The sequence below is a fragment of the Ursus americanus genome, chromosome X, assembly GCF_024610735.1.
Source record: "Ursus americanus isolate L20-20 chromosome X, mUrsAme1.1.p, whole genome shotgun sequence".
NCBI lineage: Eukaryota > Metazoa > Chordata > Mammalia > Carnivora > Ursidae > Ursus > Ursus americanus.
In genome coordinates, this window is record NC_142164.1 from 39,605,631 (window position 1) to 39,623,371 (window position 17,741).

General features: G+C 36.7%; 1 protein-coding gene across 6 annotated transcripts in view; it reads left to right on the top strand.

Annotated features, from left to right (window-relative positions):
- Positions 1-17,741, top strand: part of NUP62CL (nucleoporin 62 C-terminal like) — a 93,082-nt gene that overhangs the window by 48,087 nt on the left and 27,254 nt on the right. For all 6 annotated transcript variants that reach the window (XM_087859595.1, XM_087859597.1, XM_087859598.1 and 3 more), the window contains 6 exons: positions 2,249-2,353; positions 3,860-3,958; positions 8,745-8,904; positions 15,584-15,734; positions 16,010-16,059; positions 16,199-16,333. In XM_087859595.1, coding sequence (XP_087715721.1) covers positions 2,296-2,353; positions 3,860-3,958; positions 8,745-8,904; positions 15,584-15,734; positions 16,010-16,059; positions 16,199-16,333 — 653 coding nt within the window. In that variant the 5' untranslated portion in view covers positions 2,249-2,295. The remainder of the gene's footprint in view (positions 1-2,248; positions 2,354-3,859; positions 3,959-8,744; positions 8,905-15,583; positions 15,735-16,009; positions 16,060-16,198; positions 16,334-17,741) is intronic.

Here is a 17,741-nt window from a genome sequence, read left to right on the forward strand (position 1 = left end):
ATTTATTTAGGATGTTTTTAATTTCTTTTTTTTTAAGATTTTATTTATTTATTTAACAGAGATAGAGACAGCCAGCGAGAGAGGGAACACAAGCAGGGGGAGTGGGAGAGGAAGAAGCAGGCTCCCAGCGGAGGAGCCCGATGTGGGGCTCGATCCCATAACGCCGGAATCATGCCCTGAGCCGAAGGCAGACGCCTAACCGTTATGCCACCCAGGCGCCCCTAGGATGTTTTTAATTTCTTGCAGTAGTGTTTCGTATTTTCCGATTATAAGTCTTGCACTTCTTTTGTTAGATTTGCTCCTAAATATTTTTTGAGCAATTATTAGTGGAATGATGTTCTTAATTTCATTTGTGGATTGTTCATTCCTAGCATATAGAATTGTAATTCATTTTTCTATGTTGATCTTGAATCCTACAAATTTGCTGAACTTGTTTAATGTTCTAATAGATTTTTTTTGTGTGGCTCCCTTAGAATTTTCTGTATTAATGATCAAGCCACCTGTGAATAGAAATAGGTTTATTTCTTCCTTTTTGACCTGGGTGCCATTTATTTTGTTTTCTTGTCTAATTCTGATTAGAACTTCTAATGTATTGTTGGGAAGAGCAGACATCTTTGGTTTGTTCTTGATGATAGTGGGAAAGTATGCAGTCTTTCACCATTAAATATGATGTTAGCTGTGGGTTTTTCATAAATGCCCTTTATCATGTTGAAGAAGTTCCCTTCTCTTCATAGTTTGTTGAGCATTTTCGTCATGAAGCTGTGTTCGATTTTCTCGAATCCTTTTTCTACTTCTATTGAGATGATCCTGTTTTTTTTAATAATAGCATAATCGAGGTATAAATCATATATCTTAAAATTCACCCTTTTAAAGTGTGCAATTCAGTGTTTTTAAAAAATATTCACAGAGTGTGCAACCATAACCACTATATAATTCCAGAATATTTTATCACCCCAAAAAGAAATCTGGTACCCATTAGTAGTCATTCCCTGTTACCCCCTCCTCCCAGCTCCTAGCATCTACTAATCTACTTTCTGTCTATGGATTTGCTTATTCTGGACATTTCATATAAATTACATCATACAATATGTAGCCTTTTGTGTCTGGCTTCTTTCATTTAGATTAATATTTTCAAGATTCATGCAGGGGGTAGCATGTATGAGTACTTGATTCTTCTGATCTCAAAAGGAGGAGTTTTCAACTTCCTCTTTCCCTAGTTACCCATGACAAACTAGCTGGCTTACAGCCTAACCTGTTACTCTCATGGAGCTACTTGCTTCCTCCTAATTGCTTAGCACCAAAATCTCCACTTTTTTTTTTTTTTTTGAGGGAGTCCTTTGGCTTGAATTTCCTCACACTCCTTTTCAAATAAAGTCAGTACTTTTGGGTATAGCTTGGGAGCTGTTTTTATGGGCCTCCTTCACCCCTGGGCAAAACTTTTGAAACAGTGCTGTGGGTGCTGTGTAGGGCCAGTTTCCTCTGACCCTCTTGCTAGGGGTGATGGGGCCCCTGTATTCTTAACCTGTTGGGACTGGTGTAGAGCCTCTGCCCCATGAATGAGGGCTGACTAAAGGAAGGGAGTCCCTCAATTCTTGGCTGTACTCACCAGGAATTTCAACCCATTAAATCTGTGTTGGAGGTGCTTTGCTGGCTGCTTGCCTTTCCCAATGAAATACCGTATCCCTTGGTTGGGAGCTGGGGCCAGTGTTATTGGTCACTCCAGCCTGGAGTGTGGCTTCCTTCAAGGTGAGCAGGGGGTTAGAGGGAATGAAGAGAGTGGGTTGTGGTTCATATGCTAGACTCTCACTGGTATAACTGAGTCTTAGCAGATTTTCTTGAATAAATGTTCTTTATTTGCTGTATATCTTTTGGACGATTTCCTGAGATTTCAAATTGTTTTATTATTATTTTTTATACCAGTTATGGTTGTTTCACTGGTGAATAGGTCCCCAGGACTTCTTATGCGGCAGTTCTTCAAGTGGATCCCCCTCTTTCATTTACTTTTTCAGTAAAGTAGAATTTCTTTGTTATGATGATGCTAGAAGGCTGGCTATACTAAGCAGTACTGATAACTATTTTTTTTTAAATCAGGTGTTTATTATGTTTTATTTATTAGAGCTCAGAGTATCTGATTTTCCTTGCTTTGTTTCAATTTCTCCATATAAATGAACCTTGTTATAATGGTGTTTTATTTTTAAAAACTTGTTCTTTGGTGACATATTTTTCTGCTTGTTACTTTGATTTTTAGGTTTGGCTTCAGCATCGACTGCTGACGCCACTACTCATTCAAGCACCATGCTGTTTACTTCAATGTCAAATGCTTCTACTTCCACTGCTGCTACTGGGCTCTCTTGTAAGTTACTGGTTGCAAAGAAAATAACCATTATTTCACATCAGGCCACTTAACTCAATTTGCCAGTATAAGCTATGGATCTCTTGCATCTCATAAATTATCATTATGCTCGAACCCATCTGTAACTGCTGCTATCAATAGTAGCTTTGCTTAAGAACCTAATTGTCATGGCTTTAGCTGTGAATTTTATGTTAACATGATTATTCCAGCTTAAAGTGATAATTTTAAGCATATAATTCATTAACATTGTAATGTTTTGTAACAACTTCTTGAAGCTAATGGGAATAGGAGGAGTGGGAGTTTTGCCAAGTATGTCTGAAGGGAAGAAGTCTTATTATCCATGTGAATAAGATAAAATGGGAATTAAATGTTGGAGCCTTGCTATCATGTATTCTTCTAGATAGACCAGGTTTGTAGTCCTTACATTTTACCTGTCAGAAGTGATGGATGACAAAAGGACCAATTGGGGGTTTTAATTGACACCGTGTGTTGCCTTGTGGCTTCTCTCCTTGAAAAGGAACATCTGGATGCGCTGAGCTGAGAAGTGGGATATTAATTATCTTGTAACCCCAACTTCTTTGCTATGTATCTTCCATTAGTACAATAACAGCAAATGTTGAACGATTCTTTCTTACAGGTCCATATAAGCTAACTCTGTTTTTGAGATATCTTCAGGTTGCCATGACATTTATCTTTAGACTTTGTTATTATAACCTTACCTGTAATATGGTCCCCCCACAGGCCTATTATAGCAAGATTGTCACCATTCCTGGCAATAAAACTTGCCAGGAATTACTCATGCCTAGTTCAGGGTGAAAAATTGTGGTCTGTCATCCCTATCCTCTTGTGAAGTTGGAATAGGCAAACGTTAGTTAAAATTGCTGGTTACCACTTGAGTTGTATTTTCTACCAAATAGACTTCCAGTTTTGAGACACGACTGGGATTCTGGAAGCCTTTTGATATATGTAAGCAATATCCTTCTCCGCTACAACAGAGTTCATGAATATGACCATGTCTGAGGTTGGAAGTTATAACTATTGAATGCATTCCATTTTTAATCAAAGACTTGCCCTCTGACCTTTGACAGATTTGTTTTCATTCCTGTCTTTGATGTCCTTGCCTACTAAATGAAATCTCGACCATAGTATTTGTAAAATTAACTTTGATGAGGTAAAACTTACATATAAAATTAACTTATTTTAAGTGTACAATTCAGTGATTTTAATAAGATTACTGAATTGCATAACTACCACTAAAAGGGTAATCCAGTTTTAGAACATTTCTGTCATCCAAATAAGGTCTCTCAGCCCCAGACAACTACTAATCTATTTTCTGTCTCCATAGATTTGCCTTTTCTGGACACTTCTTATACATGTATTGACTGTAGGTTTTTGGAGTTTAGCCAAAAGTTTCTAAAGGACTCTTCAGATGAAAGAGACTCTATCTAAATTACTCACTGTTTTTAAATTAAAGTGTAATAGGTAATATTATGTTATTCTCTGCAGTTGGTGCGCCAACAACTTCGACCGGAACATTTGGTGGCATAACTTTGGGATTTGGATTAAAATTCCCTGGAGCAGGTGGAGCAGCTCATACTGCTTCTAGTAAGATTTGAGAATTATCGGGGTGTGTGATGTGTTTGGATGCTCAGTGGAAATGTGCTGTATAACAAGCAGTAAGTTGTATTCCATAGCTTTTAGGACTAAGTAAGTTGTGATCATTTCATCAGAGTATGCAAAAGTTACACCAATAGTGATGATTGCCAAAGTGTAGTGAGACATTTGATACTGATGCTACTACTTTGAGATGACAATAATCAATGCTGCTATCAAATTCTTGTCAACTTTTAAATTTAAGAATTTTTATTATTGATCATAGTGTTTACATTGACCCAACATATTGGGATTGATAGTTCTTTTCCCCTAAAACTTAAGTTTTGACCTGTAATAAAGTTGACCCTATCCTAAAGTAGATTACAGGAGTTTCCATCCTAAATTTGTTTCTGCCAGTTAAGAGCTGGTTAGATTGTTGGTTGAAGAGAACTTGGCTAGTCGTAGCCTTATAGCTTATGGTGAGCTGGGTGGTTAGGGGTCAGTTGGTACTTAAACGTACCATTTAAGTCAGACTCTATTCTAGGAAAGTCTTATTTGTTTTATTTTAAAAGTTTATGTAAGGCTGAATAAATCTTTCCTCAAACCTGGCACAAATTAAAAGCCACTCTATTTTAAATTTAAAGTAATTATTCCTAAACAGAAATGTCCACCATCTATTTATGTATTCTTTTGCATGACTGATGCTTAACGGAGTTTCTGCTGTGTACTAGGCAACTGGCCAACCTATGAGAGTTGTGAAGAGTGTGTCTTAAGGACTTTACAGGTTACCATATTTGCAAATACCATAACCCATAATTTCCCCCGTAAAATGCTGAACAAAGAACTGATTCTTTCAGCCATGGGTTGAGTCACTGAAATATGAATTGGCAGGCTCTTTGGTGACTCTGCCATAACCCATCCCCTCCCCATCTAGGCCTCAGATTCCTTCCTGCAGACTGGTACCTTTGCTACTAACCCATCCCTCCTGGCTTTTCCATCCACCATTACCTTATATACCCATCCCCCCATCAAACGTATCTCAACTTGACACCCTTAACCAGAGTTGGTTTTTTTCCCCCTACTCACCTTTCCTTCTCCCCAAGCATATTTACTTGCTCAGACTCTTCACCTCACAAATCAGCCTTGTAGGGCAGCTTTCAAGTGTCTGTGTCTGCAAATTTATTGTCATTTGGGATTATTCTGTGCCCTAGGTAGAATCAGCAAGTTTTAAGAGAAGCTTGCTTGTTATCAGTCTTATATCTTTTGTATGGAAAATGTTTGTTTGGATAGGAAAATTGGATAGTAGGATGTTTTGAAGGATGTTTTCACTGTTTTATATAACGATCTTTAAGACCATCAGAATGAGATTTATTTAAATGCAAATGTGGTATGCAGTTATTTTGTATTATTTATAGAACTGTGCTTTTTACTACACAGATAATGTAGAGTTGACTGTATTTAGTTTAGACCAAAGTTATAACTTGCAAAATCAAACTGTGATGGAAACTTTCGTTCTCAAATCCATTGCTTTTTTGGTATTAATTGAAATACTATTGTTATTTGAGTATTATCTCCTATGGCAGAGCTAATTTACACCTTTTTAAAATACTGTGAAAAATAAAGAGCAAAGATAAATACTGTTTAAAAAGGTTAAAATAATCATACCATTTTTTTATGACTCAAGATTCTTTTATGTTTAGGCTGACAGGTATTAATTTCCTGAAGGTATTATTCATCATCTTTGTGGAGATGTTTTGGTAGTGATGGTAGTTGCTTTTTTTTATTATAAAAATCATACACACATGTATATATACATATATACATATATCACTGTCTCTAGAGTGAACAGTTTGGTGTTTATCTTTCCAGCCTTTTATTCCAAACACATACAGACATATGTCGAATTTATTTGTTTTACAAAAATGGGATCATTATAAGTATACACACATGTAATCCTAGAATCCTAGAATTTTCTTATATATCGTCTTCACACATCTGTCCATGCTAGGAAATACAGATTACTTAAAAAAAAACAACAAAACCTTTGGGTTAAGAAAAGCTTTATAAGGAGTCTTTCTTTTTCTTTTTTTAATTTATTTTATTATTTTTTTAAAGATTTTATTTATTTGACAGAGATAGAGACAGCCAGCGAGAGAGGGAACACAAGCAGGGGGAGTGGGAGAGGAAGAAGCAGGCTCATAGCGGAAGAGCCCGATGTGGGGCTCGATCCCATAACGCCGGGATCACACCCTGAGCCAAAGGCAGACGCTTAACCGCTGTGCCACCCAGGCGCCCCAAGTCTTTCTTTTTCTTAATTGTTTTTCTGTTTTCTGTCTTGAATGTAGTAGTTACACAGTGTTTGAATGAATTAATCAATAAAGGAGGGGTCTCCATAGTGTGATTAAGTATAAGTATTTCTGGAGGAAGGGTTGTAAAGAATGCCACGTGGGATCCAATTTGTAATCTTCCCAGTGTTTTGAGTGAAAAGTGACCCCAGGGATCCTTTGTGACTGGGTACGCTCTTTCCCTGTGGTGTTCATTCTGCTCTCACAAAGGCTAATAATCCGAAGAATCGGGGAACTCTTGTAAGGATTCTTGTGGCCAAAAGGGAAATGGAATCTTTTGAAAATGTAACACAGGTATTATCATGGCACTGAACTTTAAAGAAACGGAATTTAAGAGTTGTTCTAAAGGAAGCTTTAGGGACCTAAATCTATTGCATAAATGTAGTTCAGCTCTTTTCCCTTAGTCTTCTCTTTTCTTTTTTTTTTTTTTTTAAAGATTTTATTTATTTATTTGACAGAGACAGCCAGCGAGAGAGGGAACACAAGCAGGGGGAGTGGGAGAGGAAGAAGCAAGCTCCTAGTGGAGGAGCCTGATGTGGGGTTCAATCCCAGAACGCTGGGATCACGCCCTGAGCCCAAGGCAAACGCTTAACGACTGCGCCACCCAGGCGCCCCTAGTCTTCTCTTTTCTAACTTCCCATTGGTTTCTTTACCTCTTTTTCTACCTTACTATTTTAGCTTATTCTTTTTTTTAAAAGATTTTATTTATTTATTTGAGAAAGAGAGGGAGAGAGCGCAAGCTGGGGGAGGGGCAGAGGGAGAGACAGAAACAGACTTCCTGCTGAGCAGGGAGCCTGATGTGGCGCTTGATCCCAGGACCCTGAGATCCTGACCTGAGCTGAAGGCAGACGCTTAACTGTCTGAGCTACCCACATGCCCTTTAGCTTATTCTTAATTTTTACTTGCTCAGACTCCTTAATTCTACTTCATATCTGTCCTCTGTGAGTTCTTTCAACCCCCCTGCCCATAGTCTGATTCTTTCTACACTTTGGGAATATTTCCGAATTTCTGCTTACAGCCTGAATCTTTCCATAGTTCTGGGAATATTTCCATATTTCTACCTATAGTCTCATTCTTTCCATGGTTCTGAATTTTTGAAAGTGAGATTCTGACCTATGTTATCCCTGCTTGGCTAGAGCTTTCTATGCCAGACCCTTGTATAGGCTGCCAGTAGTATATGAGATGGATACCGTACTTCGGATGCCCACCCTTGTCCAAATCAACTGTGAATCAGGAGCAAAGGACAGAATTATTGGGATAAAGAAAGAGTATCTGAGCTTGATCATTCAGCAGGAATGGAGTAGGCCAGTTTCCCTCTGTATAGGCTGTGCATGTTTTGTCAGGCAGCGTGATTTATGTATTTATCTGGTATGGCCATTAACCTGAAAATATTGCTAATTGGGAAAGCAAGGCTAATGTAAAACAAACAATTGTGTACATGTTATAGTGTATTTTTATAACAAATTTCTTGTTACAGAAGCAGCATCTATTGATTACCAAGAATATTTGAAAACACAGAGAACCAAAAAGAAGAAAATATTTGCAATCCCCACCAGCCACAGTTTTCTGTGAATTGTTCTTTAAGTGCTCAGTGTGTAGGAAAAACCAAAAGTGCTATAGAAGTTCAGAAAACCAAGGGATAATTGTGGAGTAGAAGAGAAGTGGGTGACAAATATGGGGGAAGGAAGAATGTGAGTTAGACCATGAAATATAGTGAGGATTTCGTCTAGAGAGGGCTAGGTATTCTGGTAGGGGTACGGTGGAAAAAGACACACAAGAGAGAGGTCTGGGCTGTAGATGAAACTTTGAGAGGCTTTCCCCTATTAGACTGGTGAAGATATATGCCTAGTAGGGGCTATATTGTAGAGAAACATTATGCACTATAACATAGAGAAACAGGGACTCTCCCCTACTGATAGAAATATAAATTGGCAAAATCTTTTTGGTTGGGCGGTTTGGCAAGATATATTAAAATTTATAGCGTGCTGACCCTTTGATCCAGAAATTTCTTTTCTAGGAATTAATTACACAGATATATTCATGTAAGTATGCAAAGATATAGATGTACAGAGAGTTTGTATAAGATTGCAATTATTCTTTCCTTGGAAGCTTAGTAGAATTTGTCAGTGAAGTCATCTAGGTCTGGAGGTTTTTTTATGGGGAGAATTTGGGGGATTGATTCAATTTCTTTAATGTTTATAGGTCTGGTTAAGTTGTAAATTTTCTTTTTCTACACACATATCCAGGATTTTTAATTTTTAGCAGAAAGGTTAATCTAGATGTCTGGCCTGCTATATATCACTTCATATTACAACAGTGATGCGTACAAATCCACACAACTTTGAGTTCAATTTCACATTTTAAAAAATGCTTCTATAGCTTTTATCCTGAATGATCAAGGACTAAATAAAATAAGCCTCTCATTTCCGACTAATGTGCATTTTATTTTCCAGCTACAACATCAACGACGACCACCACCACTGTCACCACCACCACCACCACTACCACAACCACCAGTGGCTTTACCTTGAACTTAAGGTCACTGACATCATCTGGGATTAATAACATTGTTCCAGTCGGTATTAATTCCGTACCGTTTACTTCAACTGTTAAGTAAGCTTGTTTATTTGAAAATTTGTGTGAATTAAATCTTATTTATCATGTACAAGGTATAATTTGCTTGTGTAGCTTCAGAATAGTGTTTGAAAGTTAGGTAAATGACACATTCGAAGGAGCAGATAAAGGATTTCTGTAGCTTAGGAAGTGGACTGATTAATAACGCACCTTTGTTTTAATACCATTATAATACTATTATTACTATTACTAATAATAGCTAACATTTACTGTGCAATTACAATATGTTTAGCAATGTGACAGTGCTTTACAAACATCATATCATTTAATCCTCACAATAACTCTATGAGGTAGGTGCTATTTTTGTTCCCATTTTATAGACGAGAAAACTGGAGCACATAGAAATTATACTCTGCCCCTGGTAATGGTTGAGCCAGGATTAAAATTCAGGCAGTTGATCTCCAGAGGCTGTATTCTTAGAATCTATGCCATGTTTTTCTCCAATTGTTTGTTTTTTTTTAATTAAACTTTTTATTTTGAGACCGTTGTAAATTCACATGTGCTTCTAAGAAACAATACAAAAAATTCTATGTGTCCCTTCCCTAGGATCCCCCAATAATAAAATCTTGAAATGCTATAGGTACAGTGATGCGATCAAGATATAGAACAGTTTCATCAGCACAAGGATCCTTCCTGTTGCCCTTTTATAGACACACTCACTACCATCCCCTCCTTTCCCTGACCCTCGGCAGCAACAAATCCGTTCTCCATTTCTATGATCTTGACATTTAAAAATGTTACACAAATTAGTCCTATATTATGTGATCTTTGGGGATTGTTTTTTTTTTCTGGTCATACTTCCTTGAGACAAGTTTGTCATGTGCATCAATAGTTTGTCCTTTTTTTATTTCTCAGCAGTAGTCCATGGTATTGTAGATGTACTATAGTTTATCTGTTCACTTGATGGACTTGTAGGTTGTTTCCAGTTTCTGGCTGTTATGAATAAAGCTGCTAGGAACACTTTTGTACAGGGTTGGTTTTTTTTTTTTTTGTGAATGTAAGTCTCATTTCTCTGGGATAAATGCCCAGAGTGCAGTTACTGGGTGGTATGGTTGTTGCATGTTTATTTTTTTTAAGGTAATGCCAAATTCTTTTCCAGAGAGGCTGTGCCATTTTACACACTTGACAGCAATGTATGAGGGGGTCCAGCTTGTCCACCTTCTCACCAGGATCTGGTGTTGTCACTATTTTTTATGTTAGCCCTTCTAATAGATGTGAAATGTTATCTCATTGTGGTTTTAATTTGCATTTCCCTGATGACTAATGATGTTGAGCATCTTTCCATGTGTTTATCTGCCACCAGCATATCCTCTTTGGTGACGTGTCTGTTCATGTCATGTCTTTTGTTGGTTTTCTACTTGAATTTCTTTTTTTAATTCCAAGTGTTGAGAGTTTTATATATTTTAGATTCAGTCTTTTGTCAGATATGTGGTTATAAATATTTTCTCTAAATCTGTAACTTGTCTTTTCGTCTTTTTAACAGGGTACTTTGCCAAACAAAAACTTTTAATTGCTGAGGTCTAGTTTATCAATTTTTCCCTTAATGGACCATGTTTTAATGTCAAGTTTAGGAGCTCTTTGCCTAACTCTAGATACCAAAGAGTCTCTACTTTTTCCTAAAAATTTTATAGTTTTACATTTTGCGTTTAAATCAGGAACCACTTTGAGTTAATTTTTGTATGAAGTGTGAGTTTTAGAGCAAGGTTCATTTTTTTTTTTGTCTTGGGTGTCCAATTTTTCCAGCATCATTTGTTGAAAGGCAGTCTTCAACTTCCTCCATTGAATTACTTTTACACCTTTGTCAAAAATCAATTGGACATATTTGTGTCAAATATTTCTTCTGCCTCAACCGATACAATATTTTAGGATTTTTCCTCTTTAGCTTAATGATATGGTGAATTACATTGATTGGTTTTCACATGTTGAGCCAGCCTTACATACATAGAATATATTCGACTTGGTCATGGTGTATTGTTTTTTTATACATTTTTGGATTAGTTTGCTGGTATTTTGCTTGAGGACTTTTATATTTAAGTTTATGAGAGATATTAGTCCATTGTTTTGGTTTTTTTCATTTTTTATTCTGTCTTTGGTTTTGATATGTGGATGATACTAGCCTCATAAAATGATCTGGGAAGTATCCTCTTCTGTTTTATAGAAGGAATTGTATAAATTGTATAAAAAATTGTGTTTGTTAAATGTATGGCAGAATTCTCCAGTGAAACCTCTGGGCCTGGATATTTCTTTTTTGGGAGATTTTAAATTACAAATCAATTTCTTTAATGGTTCTAGAACTAGTCAGGTTATCTGTTTCATCTTTGATGAGTTTTAGTAGTGTGTGGTATTCAAGAAATTGGTTTGGTTTTCTAAGTTGTCAAATTTATGACTATAAAGTTGTTTGTACTATTTGCTTTTTGCGCTTTTAATAGCTGTTTCATTTCTTATGTTGGTGGTCTGTACCTTTCTTTTATCAATTTTATTCATCTTTTCCCAAAGAAGTAGCTTTTGTTTCACTGATTATTCTCTATTGTTTTTGTTTTCAATTGCATTGATATCTACTATTTATTATTTCTCTCCCTCTGATTGTGTTGGGTTCATATTGCTTTTTCTAGTTCCTTGAGGTATGAACTTAGATTGTTGATTTGAGAGCTTTCCCTTTTCCTAATGTAAGCATTTAATGCTATAAATATCCTCACCATTGCATTAGCTGTGTACCACATACCTTTTTCAAAAAAGATTTTATTTATTTATTTGAGAGGGAGAGAGCGAGGGAGAGAGAGAGTGCACATGAGTGGGGGGAGGGGCAGAGGGAGCCGCACAAGCAGACTCCCCACTGAGCGGGGAGCCTGATGTGGGGTTTGATCCCAGGACCCTGAGATCATGACCTGAGCTGAAAGCAGATGCTTAACCCATTGAGCCACTCAAGTGCCCCTGTGTACCACATGTTCTATTATGTTTTATTTTCCTTTTCATTCAATTCTGTCCACTTCTCAAATTTCCTTTGTGAATTCCTCTATGACCCAGAGATTATTTAGAAGTATGTTGTTTGATTTCCAAGTGCTTGGAGACTTTGTTTCTTTCAATATCGATTTCTAGTTTGATTCTATTGTAGTTGGAGAACATGCTCTGTATGACTTGAGTCCTTTTGTATTTGTTCAGATTCGTTTTATGATGGAGATAGAGTCTTTCTTGGTGGCTGCTCCACGGGCATCTGAAAGTTGTATTTTCTGCTGTTGGGTGGAGTATTTTATATATGATGATGAGTTTCTATTTCATTGTATTTTCAGATCTGTATCCTTGCAGCTTTTCTCTGTATTGCTTCTTTCAGTTGTGGAGAGCGGCAGTTTGAAGTGCCCAACTAGAATTGTGGAATCCTCTGCTTCTCCCTTCAGCTCTATCAGTTTTCCTTTTTGTATTTTGAGGTTGTACTGTTTGGTTGCCTACATGTTTAGGATTGTTGGCCTTCCCTGGTGCTTTGATGCCTTTATCATTGTGCGATGTCCCTCTTTGGTAATTTTCTTTGCTCTAAAATTGACTTTATCTGCTATTAATATAGCCATCTCTTTTAAAAAATTAATCTTGCATGTATATCTTTTTCCATCGCTTTACTTTCAACCTATTTGTGTCTTTGTATTTGAAGTGAGTTTCTTGTAGATAGCATATGGATGGATCATAATTTTTATCCACTCTGCCAATTTCTGCTTTTTAGTTGGTATATTTAGCACATTTACATTTAAGCTAATTATTGGTATGTTAGGGCTCAAGTCTGCCATTTTATTATCTGTCTTTTGTTTTTTACTTTTGTTTTTGTTTTTCTTTTTTTTTTTTTTAATTTCCCTGTGGGATATTCATACATTTTTTAGGGTTCCATTTTGTTCTATTTTTATAGTGTTTCTCATTATATTGCTTTGTATAATTTTACTAGTTGCTCTAGGTATTACAGTATACATATGTAACTTCTAATAGTCTAGTCATGTTGACATTTTACCACTTTGGTAATTCTATTTAGCTCCCTTAACTCTTCTTATCTTTTAAGTTTAATTGTCTCAAGTATTTCCTCTGTGCCCCTTGAACACCACATTATGTGGTGTTCTAATTTTGCTTCAGCCATCAAATATGACTTTAAAAATTCATGAGAAGTAGGATAGTCTATTATATTTATCCTTTTTGTTCATTTTGACTTTCTTTCCTTTAAGAAGTTCCAAGCCTTCTGTTTTAATTTTTTTTTTTCTGATTAGCCAATTTTCAAGGGTAGGTTTGCCAACAACAAAAAATTTTGCAAGGGAATATCTTTATTTTCTTTTCATTTCTGAAGGACATTTTCACCAGATAGAGAAGTTGTGGTCAACAGTTTTTTTTTTTTCTTTCAGTACTTGAAAAATGTTGTGACACTTCCTTTTAGCCTCCATGGTTTAAGATGAGAAATCTGATGCCATTCGAATTGGTATTACCTTTTAAGTAATGTGTTGTTTCGCTCTGGCTACCTTCAAGATTTTTTTCTTTCTTTATCTTTAGTTTTCAGAAATTTAAGTATTATGTGTCGTAGTGCAGATTTCTTTGAGTTATTCTGTTTGGGGTTTGCTCAGCATCTTGAATTTGTAGATTTATGTCTTTTGCCAAATTTGAGAAGTTTTCACCTTGGTTTTTCAGAATACTTTTTCAATCCCATTTTCTCTTTTCCTCTCTAATCAATCATCCTCCGATGGTAAGGATGTTACCTGTTTTATTATTGTCCTCTAGGTTCTTTAGATTTTTTTTCCTTTTTGTATTTTTTTTCTCTTTGCTGTTCTGTAACTTCTATTGATCTACTCTCAAGTTTCCTTGATTGTATCCTTTGTCATCTTCACTCTTGTATCAAACGCTTTTTTATTTTTTGTTTTTATTTCAGTTATTTTAGTTTCCAGTTCTGTAATTTCCATTTGATTGCTTTTCATAACTTCGGTTTCTTTGCTGAGATTTTCTAGTTTTCATTTGTTTCTAGAGAATTCATAATTGCTTATTGGAGCATTTTTTGATGGTTGCTTTAAAATTCTTTTCAGAGAATTCCAATATCTGATACCTCTCACTGTCAGTGCCTTTGGATTTTCTTTTCACTTTTGAGTTGTGATTTTCCTGGTTCTTGATAGGACAGATAATTTTCAGTTGTATCCTGTACATTATGTCTATTATGTTAGGGGACTCTGGGTCCTATTTTAATTTTTTCAAATGAAGTAATCCTTCTCTTGGGGTGTAGTGCATTTGTTGGGTGTGTTTATATCTTCAGCTTCCTACTAGACCTTGCCCATACCACCCCAGTACAAGTGAAGTACTGACTCATACTGCCTCAGTGCAGATGAGTGGTATGGAAGTTCAGCTACCCCTTCAGCCCTGCTGACTCATTCTGCATGAAAGTGGGGCAGTGGGTCACACCACTTCATTGCCGCAAGTGGGGATGTAAGCTCAGCCCTCAGCTGGGTCCCTGGGACCCCAGAAGAAGAGGAAGTGGGGGACTAACTCATACTGCTTAGTTGCTGCAGGGTGGAGGCAGAATTTCAGCTTCTCTTTGGGCCCCAGTGGCACAAAAGGAGTGAGGAAGCAGGATATCAACTATTCTGCCTCTTATCACTTCATTCAGCCTCTTGATGCTGGTTTGGTGTGGAAGCTTAGCTCCCTCCTGGACCTCACTGACATAGGCTCTGGGGAGAAGGGGGTCAGAGTGCTGACTAGCCCTGCTTTGCCCTGCCTCATTCAGTCTTATTTTTCCTGTAGGTATGGAGGTTAAGCTCCCCACTGAGCCTTGCTGACACCAGGGGTGGTGGGAAGTGGAGTCCTTACTAGCTCCAGCTTGCATTACTTTGTTCAGTCTCAGTGATGGCAGGTGGGTAGAGAGGTTAAGCTTCCTGTGGTCCCACTGACATTGAAGACAAGTGGTGAAGCCTAACGGTAACTAATCCTTTCTCGCTCTGCTTTATTAAGTCTTGTTGCCGCTGGGTGGGTATTTAGATTCAGCTTGTCATTGGCCTTCGGTGACAGAACCCTGGTAGAGGAAATAGAACACTACCTGCCTGTGCTGAGCAGAGAACTGATGATTACCTCTCTGCTCAGCCCTGCTGACACTGCCCCAGCAAAGGAATCAGAGCATTGCCTAGTTTTGCCAGTCACAGGCTGGAAAATCAGCTACCTGCTTAGCCTGTTTGATACCACCTGGCAGGGGAATCAGAGTTCTGCTTGGTTCTGCCCACTGGAGGATGGAAGATCAGCTGCCTACTCTGTTTTGTGGATACGACTTAGATTGGGAATGGATCATTTTGACTAAGAGCTATGGGGAGAGCGAGTCCTATCTCTGGCCACATGCATCCAGGATGGAACTTGCATCATGCTGAGCTGAGGGCGAAGGAAGGGAGCAGGTGTGGCACAGACTTTAGCGATTCTTACTGAAATTTAGTAGCTTTCTTAATAGATCTTTTTTTTATTTGCTGTATTCCTTTAGGATAATTTCCAAAGATTTTGAAATGGTTGTTTTTAAAATAATCTTGACCACCTGTGCTGATTTTGTTAGGGAGCAGGTCTGAAAAACTCATGTGATATTTTCTTCTCTAAGCCCTATGTTATTCATTTAAAAAATACAGTTATACTTTTAAAAATGTGATCATATGATCTTACTGTATCCTTTTTTTAGTGCAATTGTAACTCCCGTGATGACATATGGTCAGCTGGAGGGTCTGATAAACAAATGGAACCTTGATTTAGAGGATCAAGAAAAGTACTTTCTTCACCAGGCCACTCAGGTCAATGCTTGGGACCGTACATTGATTGAGAATGGTGAGAAGGTAAGAAGATAGTCTCATTAATCTACCTGTATTGTACAAGTATTTTCAAAGTCTCATTAATCTACCTGCATTGTGCAAGAGCACAGACCTGTGTTTTGTGGTAATTTTCTATCCCAATATTGGTGATCAACTGAAAAATATTTTCCTTATGTAATGAGTGTCCTGAATTAGGAAATTGTTCATATTTGAAGTGTATATGAGAAAATTAATATTGCCTTAAAATTACAACATAAATTCAAATATTTACATTATCATATTCTTGTTTTCCTTTATAGATTACTACTTTACACGGAGAAGTGGAGAAAGTGAAACTGGATCAGCAGAGGTAGAACCTTAGACTCCCTAGGTTGAAAGATTAAAGATCGATTTCTTTGTCCATTCTTTTGTCCTTGTTGTAGTTTTTGACATTTATTTTGACACTCCAAATTCCTTTCATCGGCCCTTCCTGTGACTTGTTTTTTCAGGCTGGAACAAGAATTGGATTTTATCCTGTCACAGCAGAAGGAACTGGAAGATCTCTTGACCCCTTTAGAGGAGTTTGTGAAGGACCAGAGTGGGTCTGCTTATCTGCAGCATGCAGATGAGGAGCATGGGAAGACGTAAGTAACTGAATAAAGATCAAGGAATGGGGCAAAACTTAGCTACTTTTAAAAAAAGGCAAAAAGTAGAATTGAAGGGCAGGTAATAAAAATTGGTAGAAAAGGACAAGTTCTTGGAGTTGCCATTTATCAGCTTATTTGGCTGTTTTCCGTTTATCTTTTCAGGATGCTTGAAAATGAAGTAATCATTCTGGCAGTTTTGTTTTATAGCATTTTGTACACTTATTAATCTCAAGCTTATACATGACCACTGTAAAGTTTTTATATTTGTCAAGTTTGTTCTTAAATTAGAAATACAAGTTTTATGTGTGTGGTGTCATAGTATCATGGGATATTTATGGCCTCCTGTTTATATTGACTCTTTTAAATCTAATGTTCATGCAATTGCTTCAGTGATAAAGCACTGGCTATTTTAAAGGCAATTTGTTAATCTGGGGGCAGACTGCATAGCTTTCAAAAACTGAATGATTCTGTCAATGTCTTGGCTGAATATATTTTTGTGTGTGTGTGATTCAGTCTTTTTGTTGATAATATTACCAAGTATCCCTACAGTAACTTTATCTCTCCGGAACTGAAATTTTGTAATCAGGCCAAATAATAAAGTGTTAGAAAAACTTGTCTGAATGTGCTACATAAACCAGACTGAGACCAAATCAGACTCCCTTTGGTAATGGATTACTAGTGAGTTAAGACTGAGCTTATTTTCTAAAGGCTTGCAAATTAACTTTTTTGTAGGTGCATTAAATAGTAAGTATTGCTAATCTGTATGGACCCTAGTTCTATTTCTGCTTTTGTATTTCAGCCTTTATGAATCTTTTTTTTCTCTGTATTGCTTTCTATGCATTCTATCATTTTTTTGAAACCTAGAGACTTATATTTTTGGCCATGAGTACCTAACTGTAATTTGAAGGAATAATTGAAATGTAGTTCTTTCCAGTTGTTTTTATGTAGTCCGATTTATATTGTGATGGAATCTTTAGTATGATCTTCAGCAAACAAGGTAACCAATTACCTTTAAATACTCTGGGACAGAAAGGCAATAGTTATCACTAAATCTCATTGAATCCTTTAATCTTTATAGACATTAAGGTTGAAAAACTCTGATCACTTTAATTCATAAACATATTATTGACTAGGTTAAGCGTGTATGTATGTGTGTAAATAGTTTGGGTGGAAATCTTGAGAATTTAGCCAACTAGTATTTGCTGTGAACTTAGCAGATTTATCTGCCTTTGATTATTGTTAATCTCATTTCTCAAAACATCTTTTGTTGGATGATGGAGTATATTTATATAAGGTTTTACTTTGAAAATTTACGCATTTAAAATCATTGAAGACATCACAGCACTTACTGGATACTCCTAAGCACCGAATAGCTTCTCATGTATCTAAATGTCTTATGAGTTCA